At 32.2% G+C, this 26684-nt stretch overlaps 1 protein-coding gene across 1 annotated transcript; it reads right to left on the bottom strand.

The window, feature by feature from the left end:
• Window positions 1–1290: 1290 nt before the first annotated feature.
• Window positions 1291–26640, bottom strand: LOC132752393 (major antigen-like). Its single transcript, XM_060742714.1, has 10 exons — window positions 26519–26640; window positions 23255–23328; window positions 22325–22439; window positions 21651–21727; window positions 17931–19416; window positions 17191–17409; window positions 16608–16673; window positions 3858–5387; window positions 3122–3340; window positions 1291–2294 (listed from the first exon to the last, which is right to left on the bottom strand). Exons 2-10 carry the CDS (start codon window positions 23300–23302, stop codon window positions 2077–2079), a joined length of 3978 nt encoding a protein of 1325 aa, XP_060598697.1. The 5' UTR covers window positions 23303–23328; window positions 26519–26640; the 3' UTR covers window positions 1291–2076.
• Between the last annotated feature and the right edge of the window lie 44 nt (window positions 26641–26684).

Below are 26684 nucleotides of genomic sequence, written 5' to 3'. Positions count from 1 at the left end.
GTATATGTATAACTTTAAATTACCGACACATCACCCAATGATAAACAGTTAAGCTTTAAGTTTCAAATTGAAGGTTGTAAGAAGCATTATTTTTATGATTATTTTTTCATTATATTTTTTGAAACTTGTCTTTATGCTAATCACTCTTTCTATGACTATCAAATTGTCATTGATGGAGCCAACGACACTTTTTTATTATTCGAGCACGTGGACAGTTGGTTAGAATTTTTCGACGGCTAGATTCTGTGATATTATGATTATATGTGGGTTGGAGGGGAGGTTTCGCCCATAATCAAAACACCACAGTATTTCGACGCGAAGTACAAGAAGTTGAACTAGTTGGCATTGATCTAAAGACTGAATTGCAATCCACTTATTATAAGTGTAGTATGATAATCATTCAAAATACTAACGAAGATAATGCTTATGTCCGCTATTATTACAATGGCTAGTTTTTGATTTGTAAATACTAGTAAGAAACCAGAAATAATTGAATTTAGGGGTGTCTTTGTATAAATATGTTGGGGATGGGGCAGAAGGGGATGGGGTTGCAATATAGGGGTTCTCTAGATTTCTTTCTTGACATAAACTGCAAATATTGCAAAGAAAACTAGCATAAATTGTCCTTTTTGTGCAAAATCAAGTGTATGCGTGACATTAATGAAACAATGTCATATAGTTGTCGCATTTCATAAAAGCGGAAAATTGATTTTGTTGAGAAACTTGCAACATCGAGACGAATTTTGAAAACTCGTGTAAGGCTTGATATTTTTTCAAGATTTTATGAGAAGCTGTAAACACCAGATTTTATTTTTCTTTGTTCAATTTCATAAATTGAGAATACCGTCTTATGGCATGCTTCAGACTCGCTTGTAAAAAGGATCAAGATATTGCGTGCGTGCGTTCGTGCGTGTTTGTTTGGGTGATGTTTAGTTTTGATGAGAAATTACCTTTATCAACTTTAATTTGGTATTGTTTTGAGTCATATTGGCGATCATTTTATCGTCATGTTATATGATAATGTAATAAATATGCTCTTCACACGAAAGACCAAAGATCTAATGTTTTCCCCATATAGATACTTACTGATATAATGAATAATGTTGAGCATGTAAAGCATTTATCATAATGCCAATAATATTATAACATCCAAAATTTTGTATATGTATTGGTAAACACATACAATTTTACACTTAAATTGGTCAAGTGTTATGGGATTAAGGTCAATTTCATAGGCTATAAACAGATTACCCTTCTTGACAATTAAAAACAAACAACAACTGGCAACAACAAAGCATTTTAATTGTTCAAATATACTTTACTTAATTTGCACATAATAAGATAATATTTGTCATATCGGCTTTTAAGTTTTATTTTAGTCTTTTTTCTATCTTTATTTATAACTTAAAGATCCTGTAACTCAATTTTTGCATGTTTTTTTTATCATAAATCTTATGCTCAGATGAAGATTTATCAATATTGTAAGATCAAAATGCATTATTTGTAAAGATATTACCGAATTTACATTTCATGTAATTAAAGGGAGGTTATTAGAAATCTTTTTAATGATTACGTATATTGCGCATAAACGTTTGCAGTACACATCTGAAATATTCTTGGATGTTGAAGAATAATTATATACATATATAAAAGTTCACTTAAGTGTTGTTACATCCTTTATTACAACATACAGGATCTTTTAAGTAAAATGTTCCAATTCTAAATTATTATTGTTATAGCATCATCAGCATTTTACCATCATATCTTTAACAATATAGCGCATTTATATTTCATACATGTTATTGATTTATTTATCCATCAGCATTTAAGTGCCTAAATATATGCAAACATAATATTTGATTTCCTTTCTTCATCCCATTATATAGTTTAGTCAGTACACTTATTTAAAAACTAAAATAGCAGTAAGATTTTATATTTATTTTATGTTTATTACAACATATAAAATTGTTACACTTGTACGTGTCAAATGGCAGTGTTGCATTTTTCTGTATTGTACTGTATATTATTGTTTGAAACATTCTCATTTTAGCGGGGAGTTTCACTTATTGTAAACCGTTATTTTGTACACCATTTGTTTAAAAAGGTTACAAGATATTTCAAACTTTGGTCATTCATTTCACACGAATATATGCCTTTGCCAGACAGAAAGCCAAAATCGAAAATTCCGCCTAAACGCTTAAACTCGTGTCCCGTCAGTACGTGCTCACTGGCCTGGCTTGGAAGTGCATGTCCATCCTTATGGTGAAACACCAGCAATGCCATTTTCGAGGTCACTAGAAGAGCAAAAGAAAATCGTTATGGACATGATCGCTAACATTAACAATACCTTTGAAATGTTCCCAAAACTTTTTGTTGTTTTGTTTTGCTTTTAAGGCGCACCAACACAGTTTAAGAAATAGGAGAGATGAGTTTGGTTAAACTCGGATGTTACAAACTTAAAGCATCACCGGGAGTCAAAACCACTACACCTGCTGAAGTTTACAGATGTATTAGAATCCATTTATTTGAATCTGGGAAAAGTGTGATCCCTCGGAAGCATTAATCACAACAAAATTACATGAAAATCGCAACCTCTGTTTGATTAAGTCTGTACGTTGGAGATAATAAGAATATGCAACATCTCTCTCTAGTAATACATTTAGTCGCTTCTTATAATCGCGCAGAATTCATCAGTGGCAACAATTCTGAAATGCAACTCAAGGGGCTTAATAATAAGTAAGTTGTTAGTGAACTTGAAGACTGTTTTGAGCGAATAGTTTCTTTTAATGAACCTTATTATATGTATCTTTATATGTGCACATTTTCTACATTGCAGAGCTTCGTATTCTGAACAAACCTTTATGAACATTTAGATGGAAAATACGAGGAAAAGACAACGAAATGTGAAAGATTGCATATTTAACTAGTGGTTGTAACTTTATCAAACTCAATAGTCATATGAATACTCGTGTGTATAATCATATACTCATTCGCAGCATTAAAATGTCAATATTCCAAAGAAAGAGAACACTAGAGAAACATTCGACCGACTTGTGGAAGAGCGCGTTATTAAATACATGTATTATAATGATCATCACAAAATGAAGATATTCTAGTTTACCATTTAACGTTTTAATTGCGGTAAGAGCATCCGTTCCTAGTCTTGATGCATTTATGCATACAATCAGCAGTGTTTTATCTGGGTTGACGTCAGTATTACTTCCACATTCCACGAATTCAAGTTTCGTCATTTCGTTCTCCATCTCTTTCTTTAATAATGTTGTAAGCTCATTTTCCACCTTTGAAATCAACGGAATTTTACTGCCATGGAACAACTGGACTGAAAACAAAAAAACCCTAGAGATTATACAAAGCTGTAGATTACTTACTGTCACATCGAATCAAACAATTGTGCAAGATAATGAAATGCTTCGTTCCTCACCCATAAATTATTATATTTGTATATAAGCGGTATCAAATTTTCAATTTTCCACCCTAAATAAATATAAAAAAAACAATCAATCAATTTATCAATCAATCAATCAATTTATCAATCAATCAATCAATCAATCAATCAATTTCACAAACAATTTACAGCTTCATGGCAACTTTTAAACATGTGTTATAAGTTAACAAATTATTTTTACTACTAGATCTATAATTTCTATCTATAACAATAATAAGACAATGTTTAGTTGCAGGCCTCATCTGTGACGTGAAACAGCTTTCAAAAACTTTGCGTTGAAATGGACATTGATTTCAGTTTGATTAACGGTTTTAATTCCTGATTTTCAAGAATGATTGTGGTTAAATTGTGTTTACTTTTATTCATAAAATAACTTTTATCATTTACATACTTTGTATTGTCTTAATGGCTTTCAATTGGTCCATTTCCTGTTTAATGGTATCATACATCTGTTGAAGTTTCTTGTGATCTTGCCGCATAGAATTAAGTGTTTTCTCTAGTTCTGATTTGTCATCTTCAACCAATTTTAATTGGCTCTTAAGATCTAAGATTTTTGTCTCATGCAATTTTGTTTCTGTTGTAATGGTTTCTTGTAACTCTTGTATTTTGTCATTCAAGACTGATATCTTCTTTTGAAGTAATGTTTTGTCGCGCTGTAGGTCCGCCATTTCATTTTCTATTGTTGCCTTTTTCGTTTCACTTACACGTTCATTGTGAACCGAATTACTTTTCAGCATTTTATTTTCACTAGAAACATCTCTCAATTGACGTTCTAAATTATCAATTTGCCTGTCTCTTTTTTCATTTTCTTTCTTAACATTAAACAATTCTGTTTCAAACTCTTTATTCGTTTGTGACAGTAACTTATTCTCAGTAATAAGCTGACAGCAGTTTTCTCTTTCAGTTTTAAGATGCTTTTCAGATTCGGCGAGTTCAGTTTGTAGTTTATTTTCTTTTTTTAGCGCATCATCTTTCATTTTAATAAGCTTATTGGACAACTCTTTTAGTTCTTGTGCAGTCTCAAATTTTTTCTTTGATAAGTTATTCTGGATTTCAACTTGATTTACCATTTCTACATCTTTGTCATTCAGCTGTTTGTGCATTTTATCGTTTTCTCTTTGCAACGCTTCTAAATCATCTTTACATTTTCTTGAACTGCGTATTTCTTCCTTGAGTTGTGTACGTTGAGTCTCCAGATCATGTTTTAAGAGGTTTTCATTGTTTATTTTAACCTGGAGGTCATAACCTAATTTATCAATTTTCTTCTCCATTGCAGCTCTCTCTTGTTTAAGTCGTTTATTGTCATCTTTTTCCGCCAAAGCATTTTCTTTCCATTTATTTGCATCTCCTTTACTCCTGTTCAATTCAATATTCAATTTACATTTTTCCGCCTGCAGCGTCTTTATTTCTTTTTGCAGATTCACGTTCTTAGTTTTCAGACATTCTAAATCTTTAATTTCATTTGTTATTCCGCCAGTATTATTCTTAAATTGTTGACGTGTTTTCGACGCTTCTACCTTCCTTTTCAATATGTCTTTATGAGATGTCTTCTCTTGCAAGTTATGAGTTTTTACTTTTGACTCTTTCCCTTTCGCTCGTATGGGGGCACGCATTTGATCCGGCGCTTTGCTCTTGCCACTGTCTGTCCTTTTTTTCTTTCCTCTTGTTACTCTTCCTACGTCTTCAACCATCCCCTGGTTTTTTTCAGGTTGTTCATATGGAATACAAGTACCTTTCGTAAGTCCATCTTTAATTGGGGTTTTGGCATTTAGTTTTCCTTCTTCTTTACTCTCGTCTTTCAGTTCTTGTTTTCTAACTTTTTGTTGCCGGGGATTGTATAGTTTCTTGACATCTCTGTCAACAACAAGATTATTCTGATCAGATTTTCTTTTCCTTAAAGATCGCTTATCATATTCCATTGTTCAGGTGATACCCGAAGCCTGAAGTCATGAAAAAGAGGAAATATTTTGATGTATGGCGGCCTCTCATGCCTTATAGATATACTTTTTAATATTATATAATGTGTTCAACATTTTGAATTAGTACAAACATACCACGGCAAACTCATTCAGAAAACGTCGCCAAGTATTAATTATCAAACCGGTAATAAAAGAGATTCTATGACTTTTAATTATAGCAAAACAGACATTTTTGATTAATGTAAAAGGAATACTGTTATTGTGTATTTAGGAGAAATGATTGAAAACGATGTCCGACAAATAGAATCACCTGCCATGAGATTGTTATTGCATCCACGGTTTTAAATGTAATTAAAGCCGTGTCACATCCAAAAATCTTCGGCAGGTATGTCGTATTTACTTTCGGTTTAGTGAGAACACTATGGACATAAGGTCTTAATCAAAGTGCTGAAGGCACTGCAGTTGGGACGTATGAAGGATCAAATAACTATTTTTTCTATTTCGGGGCAGATAATTCAATGAGTGAAGGGTGTTGCCGGTTGATAAATATAAAGTGCACAATTCAGTAAATGAACAGTAGATGATACAATTATTCTATGACACACATGTTAAATATAATATTTAGGTTACATGTATGTGTAGGTCCATCATAAACCGTTATTCGGCCTTTTTTGACAAGAGCAACAAGTGAAATTAGAGCTACCAGAGGAAACTGCAAGCTTGACTATTTTAACACATGACATTATAAAGGGAGACAAAGCTATGAAAAAACAATCAATTGTGATATATATCAAATTTTCTGTATCAGTATCAAGTAAACACTCAAATGGTCAATATTTTTTGCATCACATTATATGAATGTGACCATGTCATTAGAACTTTTATAATGGCCTTTGTTTACTGCAATTCTCATGCTAATCTCTTTCACTGTATAACGTTTATAAAGTTTTCAATCAAATTCCTTCAATATTTTAATCCTCTCTCTGAACAGTATCATGAAATATATACGGAGATAATTCAAAAACTAAGTAATGTAGAATTTTGGTTATTTGACACAAGACTTCTGCTCACTAGTCTCTACAACTGTATTTAGTTTGAGTGTGATATCATTGAAAAGATTTACTCCAGACAACCATTATTTTTAAAAGTTGTTGAACATGTATTTTAAGAGATGATAATTGTAAAATTAAAGCTAGAAACTAGAACTCCGCAAGTCGGATGTGTCGCCTTGTGAACAATGTAGTTTAGGAGAAATTGGCCAGGACAAAAATGAAATATGAAAAATAAACAAAGGGCAATAACTAAAAAATAATAAGTGCAGAGCAGCAGTTTCTGAACACTGCACTTCTTATCAATAAGATCTATCATTCTATGATGGTTCAAGTCCATAGCTTTCATACTTGAGGAGAAATGACCAGGACAAAAATAAAGAAAGAAAATCAACAAAGGGCAATAACTCAAAAAATAAGAAATGCAGAGTACAGTTCTTGTGCACGCTGCACTTCTTCTTAATGAGATCTATCATCCTATGAGGTTTCAAGTCCATAGCTTTTTATACTTAAGGAGAAATGGCCCGGACAAAATTAAAGTATGAAAATAAACAAAGGGCAATAACTCAAAAAATAAGAAATGCAGAGTACTGGTTCTTGTGCACTGCACTTCTACTTTAATGAGACCTATCATCATATGAAGTTTCAAGTCCATGGCTTTTATTCATTAGAAAGAAATGGCCTGGACAAAATAAAGTATGAAAATTAACAAAGGGCAATAACTCAAAATTAGGAAGTACAGAGTACTGGTTCTTGTGCACTGCACTTCTTCTTAATGAGATCTATCATCCTATGAAGTATCAAGTCCATAGCTTTTTTAGTTGAAGAGAAATGGCCCGGACAAAATTAAAGTATGAAAATTAACAAAGGGCAATAACTCAAAAAATAAGAACTGCAGAGTACCGGTCCTTGTGCACTGCATTTCGGGTTTATTAAAAGAAGCATGCATACCAAGTTTGAAGTCAATCAGACTTATAGTGACTGAGTTATGCTCCGGGACACGACAAACGACACCGACAAAAGAAACCCCTATATGTCACCTTTTCAAGGCGACACAAAAATTAGGGTTATTTGAAAAAACACTTTCTTTCACTTGATTTATTTTCGCTGTGTAAAAGTTTAATCAAATTTCATCAACTCTTTTTCCAGTATTTTCTCTGGACAAGCATAATTAAGTACATGTATAATAAAGGTAGATAATTAAATAAGAGGGCCATGATGGCTCTGAGGTTGCTCACCTGTATATACCCCCCCCCCACACCCTGCAGGGCCAGTTTTAACCAGGGCTTTTATTTGAACAAACTTGGAAGACATCCATAGAGAAAATGATTCATGCTAAACATCAAAGCTCTAGCTTATTGGGTTTTTTTAAAGAAGATTTTTTTAAGTTTTTACTAACACATACTGTTAAAAACAATGACAACCCTGGAGCAGGGCCAGTTTTGACCCCAGGGCTTTTTATTTGAACAAACTTTGTAAGACACTCACTAGAAGATGTTTCAACTTATAATATAAACTCTAGCTATTTGGGTTCTTTAAAAAAGATTTTTGAAGTTCTTACTATATGCATATAGCGGAAAATCAATGATCCCCCCTTGGGCAGGGCCAATTTTGACCCGGGGCTTTTATTTCGCAACAAAACTTGGTAGACACTCATTAGAAGATGTTCATGCTAAATATCTTAGCTCTAGAGCTTCTTTGGGTTCTTTAATAAGAAGATTTTTTAAGTTTTACTATTTGCATTTAAAGAAAATTAATGACCCCCTAGGGCAGGACCAATTTTGACCCCGGGCTTTTATTTTAACAATCTTTGTAAACACTCACAAGAAGATATTTCATGCTAAAATATCTTAGCTCTAGCCCTTTAGTTCCTTAAAAGAAGATTTTTTAAGTTTTTACTATATGCATTTAAAGAAAATTAATGACCCCCTGGGGGCAGGACAATTTTGACCCCGGGCCTTTATTTGAACAAACTTGGTAAACACTCATTAGATGATGTTTCATGCTTAATATCTTAGCTCTAGCTCTTTGGGTTCTTTAAAAAGAAGATTTTTATAAAGTTTTTTACTATATGCACATAGGTAAAAAATCAATGACCCCTGGGGTGGGGTCCAATTTTGACCCCAGGGCTTTTATTTAAACAAACTTGGTAGACACTCACGTAAAGGATGTTTCAAGCCAAATATCTAAGCTCTAGCTCTTAGGGTTTTTTTAAAAGATGATATTTTAAAGTTTTTTTCTTTCGGTTCCTTGCATGGCAACCGGAGTTCAGACACATGGAATTAAATTCTTTGCACAATTTTAAAATGGTGACAGCCAAAGGAACATTCTTGTGAAGTTTGGATGAAATTAGCTTAGTGGTTTATGAGGAGTAAGATGTCATTTAAAGTAAAAGTTTACGGCCGGACCGAAAAGGATCACAAAAAGCTCGACCTGTCACTTGGTGTGACAGGTGAGCTAAAAACTATAGGAATGGAGTTATGGTTCTTTGACACATTGGAAAATTCGAGTCGTTCAAGTTGATGTAGATTCAGTTGATAGTTGGAATAAGCATTTTTAACTTAAGGGATATAATTAAAACATGAAGCAAGGTAGAGTTTTATGTTTCTTGAACATTGCACTTCCTCTTAAAAGTCTCTATCACTTTGTGAAGTTTACATAAAATCCTTCAATACATATCTAGTTATATTCATATTTCGGACAAGAGTGTGAAGGTACAAATGTCTTCCTAAGTTCAGACTATGTTTTTTTCCTTTATCAACTAAATCTCAAAAAACACCATTAAAAACATATTTTCCTCACATGAGACAACCTTTTTCCCAAAAGTACAAGTCTGTAATGGAATGAACACAGATATTTATCCATAATATTACTTGAGTCCATACGACAGATGGTTAAGACCGCAACTATATTCTCTCCCTTTCAGGAGCATAAATTATAATAACATGCTAAATCTCTGTATAGTTCTATATCAGATACCAAGTATGGATGAACCTTACTTTTGTACCATTGAAGTTATAGCAAAATTCAGCTTTCATTGACATACAGAAATGGGTCAGCTATTAGTCCCTCTTAATGAAAATATAAGGGACTTATAACAACAATTATTCTCATAGTTTCAATTCTCAGGTTTATTACTTATCATTACACCAGGCAAGCTAAGATACATGATAAACACCACAGGCAACTAATATACCACATTACCCATATACGCTCATAATACTATATATAAAGAATAAAGGTCCCCTTACGAGAGAAAAGTATCATGCAAAACAAACAAGAACTGTTCGTAAAAATACACCAGATCACTATTTTATTTTTGTGGTTGTCTCTAGGAATAATGTATCCTATCATAAAACACTTACTTCATCGAAATCCTACAAAATGCTCCAAAATACGAGCAAGTTTCCAAATTTCACTGAAATGTCATTGCATGTCGTTTCGACATCCAAGCGATGCGTGTAAACAAAGGTGAATTCTGGTCAATTTCTACAAAATCAACGAATAACTGGTTAAGATTTCGACATACTTTCTTTAAGGCAACTTGTATACAGTCAAACTGCGATGTCTTTACTTCACAACTGTCCGACGAATAACACTAACAAGCTAAAAAATTAAAAATAATTGACAGCTCCGTTCCAGAAAGTAACCATTTCCTACATTACCGCACTGAATATAAGGTAAAGTAATGATTGGTTAAGCGGGAAATCCGAGTTTTAACATTTTCCTTTAACACAATGTTCATGACTGGCCTTTACTATTGACAGGGATTCAATTCAGACTAGCCCTCTAAAATAATCTCCAACTAGTCCAAAGTGTTTAATGGTGCCTATACAGTTATGATCACTACATCTGGAAACTGGAGATTCCCACCGAGTGTGATGCTTATCTTCATTCGCTTGACAGTGACACATGGTCCACCTTAAAAAAAAGCAATAAAAATTATATGAAGTGCAATAATTTGCAAAAAAATGCTTATCTTATTTGTCTCTTCTTACATTTATAATGCAGAGCACTAGATTTGTGTGTCTGTCATACAAAATGACTTTCAATAATACTTATTTAAATTTATTTGAAATACAATTTCTTTAATAAATACTCATAGTAATACTAAATTCCTTTTTTGTGATATTTTTTCTGACACATATGTGCAGACAGTACATTGTGTACACCGGTCTTACTGACCTGTGTGAAACCACTCTAAGCATGATGGAACGCACTACTTTTACATGGCGGCTTTAAACACCGAAGTGATAGAAACAAAACGGAAAATCGGGCCCACTTGAAAAATTAAACTTTTTCCATACTCTGTTGGTGTAATAGCCTTTACATCATTTTTACTCAAAACATGCGCAAAACACTCCTTCTGACAATCCTTTATTTGGTATTCGTTCAACACTCGTATTTCGTCAATTGTTAGTTTAAATTAAAACCAGAAAGTGAAAGTAGTTTTGAATATTTTAATACATAGTAACACAGTGGAACTATCAAATTTGCACTTGCAATATTAAACTCTGAAAAACAATGAGCAATGAACAATATATTGTGTTTTATTAAATTTAAAATTGTCATCCCTACACAGACTTCTTTATGTCAGAGTTATTTTTTACCCTCATTTGGGGTGAGTAATGCGTTGTGAGAGACTGGTGTGTATACCAATTCAGACAGTATACAATTAATTTTGTTTCGACGGCATACAATTTAAAAGGTATAATTACTTATTGCTAACAAATAAAGTAAATAATGGTTAGTTTAATAACCAATCTGAAGATGTTTCAAAGATTATCCCTTCAAACTTTAAAAAACAGTCTGTCAATTAAATAGATCTTAGCAATAAGAGGCACACTAAGAAGAAAACTAGAAATGTGTCCATAGGACACGGGGATGCCCCCACAAGCCACTGTTCTGTCAATCTTATGACTCTAGGAGGTCAAATTTTTTTTGGACTACATGTGCCACAAGTTGAAAACTAAAAATCAAAAAAGGGCCATAATTCTCTAAAATTTGGTTGCAGCAAAAATTCCTTCCTTTACTACCATCTACACATTAAGGTTGTTCATCCCTGGAAGTTTAAGCAAAATCTGCCATCTCTGGTTTAAGAGGAGTTGCGTTCACAAAATTTCTACATAGTTATATAAATGAAAAAATCAAAAAAAGGGCCATAATTCTGTTAAAATTTGGTTTGCAGCATAAAATTTCTTTCTTTACTACGATCTACACATTAAGGTTGTTCATCCCTGGAAGTTTAAGCAAAATCTGCCATCCGGTTTAAGAGGAGTTGCATTCACAAAATTTCTACATACGTAATTATCGTGAAAAAAAAAATCAACAAAGGGCCATAATTCTGTAAAATTTGGTCGCAGCAAAAATTCTTCACTTTACTACCATCTACACTGAAGGTGTTCATCCACTGTAAGTTTAAGCAAAATCTGCCATCCGGTTTAAGAGGAGTTTGCGTTCACAAAATTTCTACATAGTATAATAAGTGAAACTAGAAATGTGTCCAATAGGACACGGATGCCCACACGCCACTGTTGCTGTCAATCTTATGACTCTAGGTCAAATATTGATTTTCCATTAATTTTTTTTTGGAAAACAGTTGGTTTTGTGAAATATACATTAAATATTATATAAGTACCTGTCTGTTTGTAATAATCTTCTAGTTCTTTGTTTTAATCTTAAACTGTACTTTTTCAGCTACATGGTTTTTAAAAAAACAGCCCCCCCCCCCCCGCCCCCCCCCCTTTTTTTCACCAAAAGTTGGGGGGGAAAATATTAAAACGGGTTAAAAATTTGGGGATCTTTTTTTTTAAAGAATTTCCCTGAAATAATAATTTAGTAGAATTTCCTTTCAAATTCATCTATACTACTTAAGTGTGTGGTAATAATAACATGTATATATGTGTTATACATGTTTATTATACTGTTTACACTACAATATATTATTGAATTGGTGGTACAGCATGTATATGACATAATTAAATTTGAAAAATTTATGATAATTAAAATATGATAAATATTTCTTCATATTATCTTCCTCAGTTTTACCCACTAAAATAGAAATTTGTTCTAATCATTTTATTATGATCTTTATTTTTTAGGACATGTAGATTTGTGAAAAAAATGTAATATCCAGTAGTGTCAAAAATTTGTTAAATCATATATAAATGTCTAATTTAAACACTGTATAAATTACTTCAACCCTGTGTATTGAGAGAAAGGTAATAGATCATTTCCAACAGTCTTGCTGTTTGTGGTGACATTTTCGCGACATGGTTGTGTGTCTGCCTTGTAATCAAGAGGTCTGGGTTCAAAATCCCTTTAAGTGCCTGAAGATTTTTCAGGTTAACAATTATCAAGGTGGCAGTGATTTTTTTTCAACTTTCAAACAACCTGTGGCTTTATAAAATGGGAAACTATAGCTTTGATTAAATGAGAAAAGAGGAAAATTTCAAAACCACTGAAATGGAATTTACCCATACATTTAAAAAAAGTGTAATTCAATTTAACAGGGTTCCAAATTGAGGTATTGTTGTCATGATGGAACTGAAATATATTTTCCAGATAAATGTACCCTATTTGAATGAATGTTTAGAACACTAATCTTTGTTACAAACCTTTAGATCATTTGCGCACTTTGTTTTTCCAGATAATTATTCAAATTGTAAAAAGATGAGCCCAAAATGAAATGGCCTAGACTTTAAATAAGAATATAGATATAATAATTTTAATAAAGGTCAAAAATAAAATTATTCTTGAAATATTCAAGAATGTGCCCATTTGGCACAGGTAAAACGTTGCGTGGCCATGACTTACACTATAACCCCCGTCCCCCTCTACAACCCAAAACCTAAAAAAAACTTATGAAAAAAAACAAATTTTATGACTAAAATATTATAGTCAATAAAAAATGGTTTTTTTTTTTTTTTCATATTTTTTTTTTAGGGTTTTGGGTTGTTATAGAGGGGGAACGGGGGTATAGTGTAAGTCAATGGCCACGCAACGTTACCTGTGCCATTTGGTAGAGACGTAACGGCCGTGACAAGAACCAAAAAATTGTAGACATCAATCTGCCGGTTTCGGGTTGTGTTGCTATAAAGGCAAGACATCTGTGTAATAATCAATTTGTAAAATCTGTCGGATTTGCAGTCTTAACGTAGTGATGAGAATGTCTGGGTACGAAAGACTCGAGACTCTCCAAATTACTTCGAATTATTTTACGATGCCAAGTTTTTGTCCTCGGAACAATTGGCATCAATAAATAGTACTTTAATGATTTTTATTCATCAAATTCAATAACATATTTTGCTTTATAACTTCACCTTATGAGCTTAACAGGGCTGACTAATTATGCTCGGTGAAGTAGGTAAAAAAGATATAGGGGAGACGCGCGAGGAAGGTTGTCGTGATTGCTAGATGTGTTAATTAGACCTGATATATTATGCGGGGCTAATATAGAGACGAATAGATTGATCTACATCTGCTGGCTAATTTCTATTTCAATATCCACTTTGCAATTTATAAACTACAAAATTTTCCGATGGAATAGGATTTGTGGCTATATAAAGATTTCTGGAATATAATACAAAAAAATTGTGCTTGGAGTAGGGCAGGCGGGATGAGTAAGTTAAGATAAGATTGAGGCGTCACGAGACATCACTATGACGCGCAAATTAATTTTTTACTATCCATTCATAGAATTACTGTGACCTTTCCAAAATTGTAATCCGTACGTTCTAATACCGGGGTTAATTCAGCTCAATTGACTTATGTTTCAAACAAATAATATTTCTTGTCTTTTGCGCTCTTGCTGTTTTCGGCAATAATCGAAGTTTTCAGAGATTTCAGAGCCTATTTTTCACTCGGCGGCGGTTATGGCGTGGGTCATGGTCGGGTGATCGACTAAGTGAATTCAGCTTCGGGTTGATATGTTATGAAATACAATATAGCATATAGAGTGGCGATGAAACGTCACAGCAGTGGGCGTTACCCTGTATGGTTGGAAATTTCGGGTTTGTAAGTGCACTAGTTGGGACTACGTCCCAACTAAAAATGATATACTTATTCTTTAACAGTCGATTTATATACACACTCACTAAAATCATAGTATGATACAGAATGCTATCTGAAAAGCCCAAAAAGTGTATGATTTAGGCATTATTTGCGGTGCCCTCCAGTTGCATAAGATAACTTTGATCAAATAAAAAGGGTAGTCAACTGCAGCAGCTCTGTGCTCCTCATTAGAGAGTTGCTATTACGCGCTTTTACTTTTTGGATAACTCACATGAATATATTTGCTTTATAATGTAAGTGGTTTACTAGTTATGCGGCATGATCAAAGGATATCTTTAAGTGGTAAGAACCTCAATATAATAGGTGGTACCGGTTTTGGAATCCTGCCATACATAAACGGTATTATAATGTTTACTTTCGATTTATCATTTTACGCAAACGGGCTTGGTGAGCAGTGGGTTTTCCATTTTCCAAGGGGATTTGTATATTTGTTGATAAATAACTTTTCTACTTGTTTTGTAATATAGTAAAAATATTGAAATGTTCTGGTTAGAGTTTGATCCTTGAAGCATTTTAAGAGCAAGATTATAGACAACAGAAGTTATAATACTGATAAGAGTTTAGTATAATATATAAGTTTAAGCGGGTCATTTGTGACTGGCTGAGCGGTGCTTTTTCATCGGCCGAAACTTTACAAAATGCGAGTATATAATAAGAACACTGCTAATCATTTTAGTACGATACATTTTGCTTGTGAGATATATTTTCATTCCTCGAACTTCAAATTTCAATGTAGTGATATGTTGAAATAATTATGAAAATAAAGCACAGTATATTGGACCCTAAAGTATTAAACTAATTACCGTGATGGGAAGGAAATAACAACATCACCGGTCACTTACACGATGTGCTTCCAGTGCACCGGCTTCGTGTACTCATGTCAAAATTTGGGAACATCCGCAGAGTAAATGAATTAAAAGACATGCTTTGGAAAAAATAGTTCAATCTAACGTTTCAAGGTTCGATTTTACTGAATATAAATAAAGAAAGTAACATAACACATTTGTTTTTAAATGATTTTATTTCTACAAGTATATGTAAAGACTAAAAATATCAACAACTAAATATGATAAATATTAAATAATTATATATACATGTAAAACGATATTTAGCTGTCACATAAATGCGAATGCATTTAAAGCAATAATACATTACTATCAAAGTAGATGTAAAAACCGCTGGTATAGAGTCTGCACATCTGTGAAGTCTTACATACTCTTTGTTATTATCACATTTGTGTACCCGTGCCGCTTTTGCGACTCCGTAGTCGTGCATATGATTTGACGTGACGTCTTTTGAGTCATACAAATATAGCGTTGAGGCGATCTAAATATTAGCAGATAATATAGTTTATCTGTTAACAGTTCTTGTATGGCTTTGCATTACTTGATTTATTGAACGCGTTGAATAAAATAATGTTTTGCTCGCCAGAGGCTCGCATAATATAATTTCATTCAAAGGCCGCGACTTAACTGGTATTGAATCACACTCCAAATTTTTTAAATATTTGATTTCGCTAGGTCACTTTTGTCACTTTTGATTTTCAAATCCCCTTTGAAATAAACAATACAGAATAGGCATCTTTTAAAATTCCTTGGGTTAGGACAGATGTTTTTCTTTAGTGCCGGATCGCACCTAGCTATCCGCCCGGTGAAACATAGTTAGAAGGTACCAGATCTTTCTTATGTCTGGATATGTGATGAATTAAGACTATATAATATATAGAGACATTATTTTTTGTTTTTATTGAACCTGGTTACAAATATACTGTCTTATTTACGCGCAGGCAAGCAGAAAGCTTGCGTATTTATATGTTCAAATCATTAATGGGCGACGTACAGTGCCATTCAATTCCTCGCACTTATATACATTTGTTTTTGTGGCTATAAATAGCTGCTGAAGTAAAATGAAAAGAACTGACGAAATAATTCAACTGGCAAAGGTATCAAATGTTTAATGTTCTTTACGTATGAAGTGCAAAATATTTCCTGAAGTTCTGATCATTCATTTCACACGAATATATTCTTTTTGCCTGAAGAAAACCAAAGTCAAAAAATGCGCCTAAACGTTTATACTCGTTCCAGTTCAGTACATGCTCACTGGCTGGTTTGGCAGTATGCATGTCGTCCTTGTGGTGAAACACTAGCAATGCCATATTTGATGTTACTGAAACAAAATATAATCAATGTAAGTCGTAAGAAAGTAGATAAAACAACTGTAAAATCTCTTGATCATTTTTTGTTTGAATTCGTTATATTCTACAATTAATATAACAAATTAAATTTCAAAACTTTATTTAGATAGAAAAATCGTATTGAATGTCATTGAAAAAATAATTGATAATGAATATTCCCCGTTCAACAAGCAAGTCCAATACAAAATGTTAAATTAGTCTATCAAACTAAAATGAATTTGAACGAATAAACTAAACAAGCTTTCTGAAGTTAAGTAAAAACATTTTCTTGTGCAATCAAAATGATACGTAAATGGCTGTCAGAAAATAATTAGTTGATTTTTCAAAATTTTGTTTATCAGATGCCACTTGAAAGTTCTCTTACTTCAAAGAAACAGCCATAAGGTTGACACTTAAATTACTAATCTCATGATGAGACGACGTGTCTGCAATTACTGCAATAACCAACGATCCGAATGCACTTGACTATATTAAGTAAACTTTACTTACATTTCAAAGACTGTACTGCATTTGCTGCATCCGTACCAAGTCTTGAAGCACATATACAAATAATAAGTAGTGGTTCACTTGGGTCAATATCATTGACCTTTTCACGGTTAAAGAACTCTAATTGCGTCGTATTACTTTCTATCTCTCTTTTCAGCAATGATTTGAGCTCATTTTCCACTTTCGAAATCAAAGAGGATCTGCTGTTGTAATACAGTTGAACTGAAAACAAAGCATTTAAACACCTATTAAAAAACAGTGATAAAACTTTACACGTCAGTTATTTCCGTATTCATTTCAAAAAGTAAAGACTATCGTATACTTTAGTCGCTTGACATGTAAAGGCCTATATTAGAAATGCCTTTGACTGACGGAACAATTTTAGTATCATTAATAAACAGAAAAATACAACAGTGTTCACTAAATTAAAGAAACTACCATGAGAGCAAATGCTGCATTGACGAAATGTGTACTTTTTATTGGAAATTTTTAATCAATTAACTTATATACGAGTGTGATAAATGACAGACGCACTATTTGTAATAACTCCTTTTGAAAGACACAAGGAATGGTAGCATGTACTGTAGTATTTATATCTTTTAATCCATTTAATTATTTTAAACTAATTACAAACATATCACTTACTTACTGCAGTTGTAGTTGATGGTAAAATGATGTGTGAATTAATAATTATTTTGCAATTCCCTTTGTTACGATACACAAACATACGATATTGTACTTACTTTGTATTGTCTTAATACGCTTAAATTGATCAAGTTCTTCCTTTGCAGTCTCATACAACTGTTGAAGTTCCCTGTGGCCTTCTTCAAGAGCAGCAAGCGTTTTCTCTGCCTCCAATTTCTTTTCTTGTAATTGTTCCATATTGTGCATCAGATCTGAAATCTTTGCTTCGTATGTTGTCTTTTGTGTTGTAAGGGTAGTTTGTAGGTCCTGCATGTTGTCTTTCAGACCTGTCAGCTGCTTCGCCAGTGACGTTTTATCTTGTATAAGATCTGCAATTTTCGCATTGGATTTTTCCAACTCTGACCTTGTATTTTCTTCAGCTTGTACAAGCTTTAACTTCAATTCCTCATAGTTCTTGGTTACGTCCTTCAGTTGAAGTGCTGCAGTTTCAATTTTTGTTTCTTTGTTTGCATTTTTCTCCTGTTCATTTCGAATTTCTGTTTCAAGATTTGTAATCTTTTCTGACAGTACTTTGACTTGTGATTTAAGTTGCTTGTTCTGTTCCGTTTCTTTTTTAAGGTCTTGTTCCAAGCCGTAAATTTTCTTTTTTAATTTCTTTTCTGTCTCGGATGCATCATGCTCTATCTTACTAGAAAGGTTTGAAAGTTCTTCAAGTCTACTTTCATAATCATCTATTTCAGCGTGTTTCTCATTCAACAATTCCTGAAATTTATCTTTTTCTCTCATTAAAGCTTCTTTTTCCTCCTTAAGTTTTTTGGAAATGCATTGTTCTTCATTTATCATTGCACTTCTGGATTCCAAACTGTCTTTCAATTGTTTTTCTTCATCAATTTTAACTTTTAGTTTACGACTAATTTCATTCATTTCCTTTTCTATTGCAGCTTTCTCTTGTATTATTTGTTCATTTTTGCTTCTTTCTTGCAGTGTCCTTTTTTTCCAGGTGTCTTTATCTTCTTCGCTCTTTTGTAACTTCTCATTAAGTTCACTGTTTTTAGTTTTTACTTTGTTGTCATTGTTGCTGTTTTGTGTACCATAATATGATACATATTCTTTTTGTGTACCATCAATGTCACCTAGTTTCCGCTTAGAACTGGTACTGTCTTGTCGTTTGACCATCCTCTCCTCTTCCGTCAAGAGTGGTTTCTTTAAAGACGGTAATTCATCTTCTCTCAATTCTGTCCTCCCTGGACCTTTACGCTTCTTATTGTCTGCAACCTCAGAACTAACAGATGGTTTAAGTTTCTGATTTTCTTTCGTTGACTCATTTATTTTGCTGTCGAGGGCTATTGTGTCATTTTTATTACTTACAACTTTCTTTTCCAAATCTCTATCCTTGTTCCTCTGGGTGTTTACATCGCTTTTTGTAATGACACTTAAGACTGGAAGTTCTGTTTTGTTTACTTTTAGATAATTTTCTAGCAATCTTGTTTCGTATGAACCATCTGTTTTTTTCCTCTTACTTGGAAAATGTTGTAGAAGTCTTTCAGTAAACAGTAATGCGGCATTTTGTAGTGCATCTAAATCCTGTCAACAAAAATACTCTCTGTAAATTAAATGAGACATTTTATAAACCACTCTCAACCATATCCCCCGCATAAAAAAAAACCTTGCCAAACATTTTGTTTACCTTCCATTACTTAAAGTAACAAGAGCCACTGCTGGATTCGACTTTTTTTCGTTTTTTCTAAAAGCAAAAAAAACAATAACAAAAAACGGTTTAAACAAATCTTTTAAAAGAACATTAAAGAAAACAAAATATAAGTTTTCATTTTATATTTTTAATAGGTCTGTCTAGTTACACTTGTTGTTTTGTGCAAGTAGGAGTCATTTCCAATAATAAATGACAAAGTTAAGAAAGCAAAATCAAAATTTAATAATTTGACCGTCAAGGTCATTAACGTCAATGTCAAATCAAAATTATTCCATATGTCTGTTTAGTCTGTCCACATATGAATCAAATCCGTACATATATAACACGACCAAAATTCAAATCTTTGTCCTTGCTGTTTTAGGTCATTTAAAGCAAAAAATCAAGGTCAGTTCAACCTTTTAGAAGGTCTTGTCCAAAAGGTTGTTTTTTTTCCAAGTGAAAATCAATTTATAAATTCCATTGATTTATTTCAAAGTTACAGCCAACTATAGTGATAATAAGTGAAAAATAAATAATTTGAACTTCAAAGTCAATGTCATACATGATTCAATGTCAAATTGAGTTTGATATACATGAAGATCCTGACCAAAAAGATAATAAAAATAAATACATGTATGAAGTGCATCCAATTATAAACAGCAAAGTTATAGCCAGAATAAGAATAAAAAACAAGAGAATTTTATTTGGACATTGGCAATCAGGGTCAATTTCAGGTCCTGGTCACATTTCAATTATTCAATATGTTTGTTTAGTAGCAAGTAAAGACAATTTAAACAAATTTAAATAATTTGGCATTGAAATTGACTGTCAATGTCATTTAAAGCCCAAGGTCAGTTTAACCATTTAGAAGATCTTCACTTTGGAAGTATGAAGATAATTCATTCTTCAGTCAATTACAGCAAAAATTCGTAACAATTCAATAATATTACCTTTTTTTCTAGGTCAAGGTCATAGTAGAGTCAATGTCAATTAGAGCTTGATATACATCAAAGTGTAATGATCCTAAAACAATGTTGTGTTATAATATGAAATCAATCTATTCATCAAGAACAAAGTTATATCCAGCAAATAAAAAAATGAAAATTTCAATACTTTCATCTTCAAGGTCAAGTTTATCTATGACTGAAGGTCAATGTCTGTTTGGTTAAAGCTTAAAGATTATTATGGATAAGTTTGATGACAATCCATTCAAAAATAAAAGTTATAGCATATATAGCAAATTTCAGCAAAAAAAAATTTAGACATTCGAGCTTAAAGGTCAAGGTCGTTTATGACTGTAGGTCAACTTTAGTCTGGTCTACTGGAAGGTCTTGCTCCAAAAATTGTTGTGACCAAGTTATAGATAATACACCAAGAACTTATAACATGTATAAAGTTAAGTTTGCGGACAAGACATGACTGTTACAATACAATATCAAAAAAAGTCAAGCTTAGAAGAAAGGACACTCAATAATTAGACCTTTTTTAACATCTTAAGCCTTACATTAATACATGTTAGCCCTTATTAAATAGGATTTTTTTATTATTATTTTTATTATTATATACCAAACTTCTTAAGCACTCTTTTCATGCTCATTAACACGTTCAAAAGTACTGTACATTATAACAAAATGAATGATACAATATTCAAAAAGAAATTAAAACATCAATATTATATTGCTCAAGTCACAAATTCAATTCAAATGTAGTTCAAAAAGTTTAAAAAAACACACATAAAAATAGAATACAGTTAAGACTTAAGAATTTCTTAAAAAACGACACTGGTATAAAAAAAATCAGTCCAAATAAAACCTCTTAAATAAGTGAGTTTTAAGTGCTCTCTAAAACCCTGGCTTTCACAGCTTTTAAGTGTTCTAGGTAGGGCATTCCAGAGTTTAGGGGCTGCCGTCATAAACGTACGATCACCATAAGTCACAGTCCTATGACAGTCCTACTACACAGTACAACCAGTGTTTAAATATAATTCTGGGAAAAACCTCTGAAATGCCGTTGACAGTTTGCCGTGCGAGACTAAAGGTGTATTTCAAAACTGGATTTGATATTTCTAAGAAAGGCCTACTTCCCATAATTTCTCTTCAAAGTGGATTTTAAAGTAAATTAATAATACCGTTTCTGATTTCACATAACGAAGACAAAGCGTCTCAATCTTTTCTCTGTAATAAAGATGTTCTTTATCATCGGCACCTGTTTAAACAAGATAAATAGTTTTGGTATTTATTTTGTAACATTACGAAAGTACTTTAACACAATTTAGAGAATGATTATGTTCATTTCGCGCAAATCTGTTTATTACCCGTAAATCTGTTCATTATCCGGAAATCTGTTTAATATCCGGAAAGACATACAGTTTTTATCAATAATGTGTTAGTGACAACATCGCGTGCACCTATTTTTACGTTGATGTATTTGCCAACGTCCACTATTAAATGTTTTTTTTTTTAAGTATTATTGTCCAATAGGATTGCAATATTTCAAGTGAGTCGTTAGACGTTTACTTTGGTAAATCAGAACATTTGAATCTGTGAGCGATTTTACTAAATAGGTAATTATGACGTTTAGAAAAATAATTTCAAAGACTAGATTTGGTTAGTATTCAGTACCAAGTATTTATGAAATGAAATTGGACGAAACGACAATAGCAAGTCTTAAGAAATTTAATTCGAAAAATGTTAAATAATGAACACTTTCCTATAGATAACCTGTCCTTTTAGAAACAATAACAACTCACGCGATACCAACCTAAACTATATACATGATGCGAAATAAATGACAGCTACATACCATCATTAAGTGATTCTTGGAATAAACTAAGTAATTCCTGAAAAACTGTTCTTATTTCTGCTGTGTGTGTGTCAAAATGTTTTGCGAACTCTGTAGTAGATTCGTCTACTTTGTCCTAAATCAAAAATAAAAGAGAGCATGATCCAAGTATTATATACAATATAATATACATTTGCATGTGTGTTTTTTTTCACTTTTGGGGGAAGGGGGTCGGTGCCCATTGGAGGGGAAAAAATGCAATAGGAGGGGGATTTTTATACGGATCTAAAATTATATTGATGTGTCACATGATAAACTTGTTGGGACACCAGGAGTAGCTCCCCTTACCTATATGAAAAACCTTGCTTAACAGTAAGTCTAACAGGCATAAAATAAAGCATTTTTCGGCAGTTAGTTGCAAAAAAATGATATTCATTGCAGGCAGATTTGGGCTGCCATATTATAGGCGGAAATTTCAGCTTTGAGGGGGGAAAAACATACTATTTTGAGGGGGGTGGGAATGGGGAGAATTTCGCCGAATATTTTGTTGAAAAAAAAACACTGTGTGTATACATATTTTACAATTATTATACTAGAATTTAATCTTATTATATTTATTACTGAATATGAAGTATCGTTAAACTATAAACCTAATACCTTATTACCAATTTATATAACGATTAATTCTTTTTAGAATTATAATAGTTTATAGAGTATTAGTAAGGCTTTCAGTAAGTTTTACTGTATATTCCAGTTACACAAAAAGGCGAAATATTACCAATAAAACTTTTTTTTTTCGTACTTGTTTGTCAATTCAAAATGTTTCAGAAACTAAAATTGAAAATAATAACACAATTTTATATTATATAAGTCTGCTTATATGAACAAAATAATAACTATATTTGAATATACATATAATAGGATCATGCATGGACAAAGCAAATGAGTTACCATATCTTGCCTCAACTGCGTTGTTGAAAAACAGCAGCAAAATTTCATCTTTGTTCTAAATCTCAGGTCTGGTGCTGCAAATAAGATGTCCGTGTTTATATCATTATTGCATCTTTTGTACGTTTTATTTCATTATTTGAAAATGTTTTAAGTAATAGAAAACATAGAAAATCATACGGCATAATTTATGTGTGTGTGTCAATGAAAATAATTTAGATATTTCATGACAGAATGTGTTATTGTTAAACATGTATCATAGTTTTTATATTTTCATATTTTAAATTCATGGTCTTGGAACTGCATATACATGTATAGAATGAGCATGAAACCACCAGACGCAAGCATATTAGTATATTAGTTATGTATACAGCGGATATATGAGATGAAAGTTTACTTTAAAAACAGTTTTCTCGCGAAATGAAATGAAATAGCATCTTATACAATAAACAAGCAAAATTTCTGTCACTTGTTTATTTAAGGCTAAAATATCATTTTAAATGAAATTTCCCCAATATTAACTGGAATATCAAAATCGGTAGCACTCAATTTCAGACGCATTTCTCATAAATACATGAAGTTTTGAGCTAAAATAAATAAGTTCAACAATCAATGCTAAATGGTGATAATATCGTTTATCTTCATCAAAAAATATGAATGGTCGCTTGGTTTAATAATAAAAACAAACAATTCTAGTAGAATAGTCACACCATGCCGACATTATTTCCGTTATTTTCGGTGGAAGTTTATATTAGACCATGCGCATTTTGAAAGTTTAATTCAGAGGGATTTCATTTGGATTTGTTAGTCATACATATCTTTTTATAAGAAAGAAAACACATTTTAGGATTGTTACAGACAATAAATTATTGTTGACAGATGTGTAAACATTCAAAAAGCGACTAGGAACTTGGAAAACTTTGACTTGTTGAATGGCTGTCTTACGAACGCTGGGTTGCTTTTCATATTGCATTAGGCAGTTATTGCTCGTGGGATACTTAAGTATGTCCAAATGTCACAAAGAACAGTTATGTATATGTAATGAAGTGTAATTTTCAGACTGTAAAAATGAAACAAAAAATTTAGAGACGATATTTTGCGAATGGTTTTGAATGAATTGAATTAGATCTAAGTTTTCTCTGTATATTACTCTGTGAATTTTAAATTATCAAGTTCAGCTTTGCTTTTCTATAAACAGCCCTGACAATGTCAGAATTGTTAGCAAAATTACAATTGAGGGACCACATGTGGAAAATCTTTAAAAATACACCAAGTCTCAACTACTACAGTCTCAACACCTCAATGAAAACATATTTTGAATTGACCGTCTTGTTTAAGTTATGTGATAAATAGAGTATTACATTCGTATACATTTTTTTAGCTAAATTCATTAAAACCATTGAATAAAATAGTAATAGATAATCGCCGCAGGCTCATACTAAAATAATCAAGTCCATAACAAAAAAAAATCAGTCTCATTCAATAAACAATAAAACTGTTCTACTTTCGATTTAAAGGGGAAATTAATATTATGCCAAGGTTTTCATGGACCTAGGATGACTTGTGAACTGGTATCTTAGTAAGTAAAATACGTGTATGATTTTAGGTGGTTGCATAAACTGTTGACACGGATAGAAATGTAAAGGTTAATGGGAGTACACAAAAGTATAATTTATGCGCTCACGTACATGTGTTCATTTCATGAACATCATTAAATACTAGTAGGTTGCTTATTTGATTGAAAAAACATCAATTTTTTTAACACATAGGTATATATACTCAATGCACGACATATGCTTTTATTTGCGTTAATCGTTAAGTATGTAATATTTACATAAATAAAGAAATATTACATACCTAACGATTAACGCAAATAAAAGCATATGTCGTGCCTTGAGGGTACCTATGTGTAAAAAAATGAGAGGGTACCTGTGATATAAAATTTCAAATGAAGAGAGGTAGCCCGTGCCGCTGCAAAACTGAAAGTAGGGTGTTTTTATGAATTTTACAATTATTTTTGACAATGTACTGCCATTTGTCCGAAGATGATATGTAAATGAACATACTAAATATGTATGATGCATATATAATCAAGCCACAGGTTACATTTCAGCCCAAAAAATATGTCGAGGTGATGGGCGAAGCAAGACATGTCGATTTTTTGTAGCTTATTGTGAATTTGTAGTACATGAAAAACGGGACCATGACAAATCAGCACATAGATAAAACATTCTAGTGTTCCGTGGTATACATCTTTTCTACGTGTCATACCTTCTTTCCTTATTATATTGAATTTTTACTGTATTGTTATCCATCGCTGGTTTGTTTTTAGCAGAGAGTGGCCTGTGCATGTGCAAAAAGAGGGTACCGTTTCAGCAGATTTCGCAAAGAGGGTACCGATATGAATATGCACCGTGCCTACGCAACTTTGATTCAATTAACGTACCTATTAAAACTAAAACAACAAAAGATGCTTGTAAAACATGTGTCGCCCTTCACCTCCCTCGTCAGCATGTCCGAAGTTGCATGCATTGTTGCTTTTGGCATACAAAAAGGTGTCCTCTACAGCCCAGGACCAGTGCACCTGTGACGTTTAAGTGCCAAGGATCCATCGGATATTAAGTTTTTTGTTGTTAAAAACCGTTATGACATAAAGTTAATGTGCAAAATAGTGCTGTGTTATCAATGTGAAAAATGGTAACTATTCGCCCCACTTTTATAATTATTATGACACAATGTCCTTAATCATTTTCCTTCAAGAATGGTCAAGTTAGATAAATATTTTTATATAACATACCGAAAAAGAAAAGTTTTTTTTTCCAGTTTGCATTGAAATACAAAATTCAATTAATGTTATCTAAAAAGTATACCAAATTAATGCAAATCGTGAATCGTCACTAAAGTGGGGCTTGTCATTAAAGTGCGAATCGCCAGTGGGGCGGATCGTTATATTTACCGCAAATGGTTGTTAATTAATTAATGGGAAACTATACAAGGTCAATGTGACCGGGACTTTTGACCCATTCACCCCAAAATCATTAAGAGTCTTCAAGTTACAAACGTGAATAATAATAATAATAATAATAATAATAATAATAATAATAATAATAATAATGATTATAATAATAATAATAATAATAATAATAATAATAAAACAAAAACGTCAAGACTTATTTATATAATTATGTTGATCTAAATATTGTCTTCATATTACATTTAAATCATTTTATATAAATTAGAATTAAAAAGTATTTTAAATCTACTTACAAGAAATATGGCCGCTTCTTTCCTATGTCAACTTCTACTTTCGTTTCTGATTAAATCAATATTATGTACACTTTTAGATAACATATACATGTAAATAAAACTCCCCGTTTCTTCTCCGTGTGTCAAATGGGGGTTTTCGCGAATTCTATTTATAGATAAATGGATT

Source organism: Ruditapes philippinarum, unplaced genomic scaffold, assembly GCF_026571515.1.
Source record: "Ruditapes philippinarum isolate M1 unplaced genomic scaffold, ASM2657151v2 ctg239_1_1_1_1, whole genome shotgun sequence".
NCBI lineage: Eukaryota > Metazoa > Mollusca > Bivalvia > Venerida > Veneridae > Ruditapes > Ruditapes philippinarum.
This window is presented reverse-complemented; position numbering and strand designations above follow the sequence as displayed.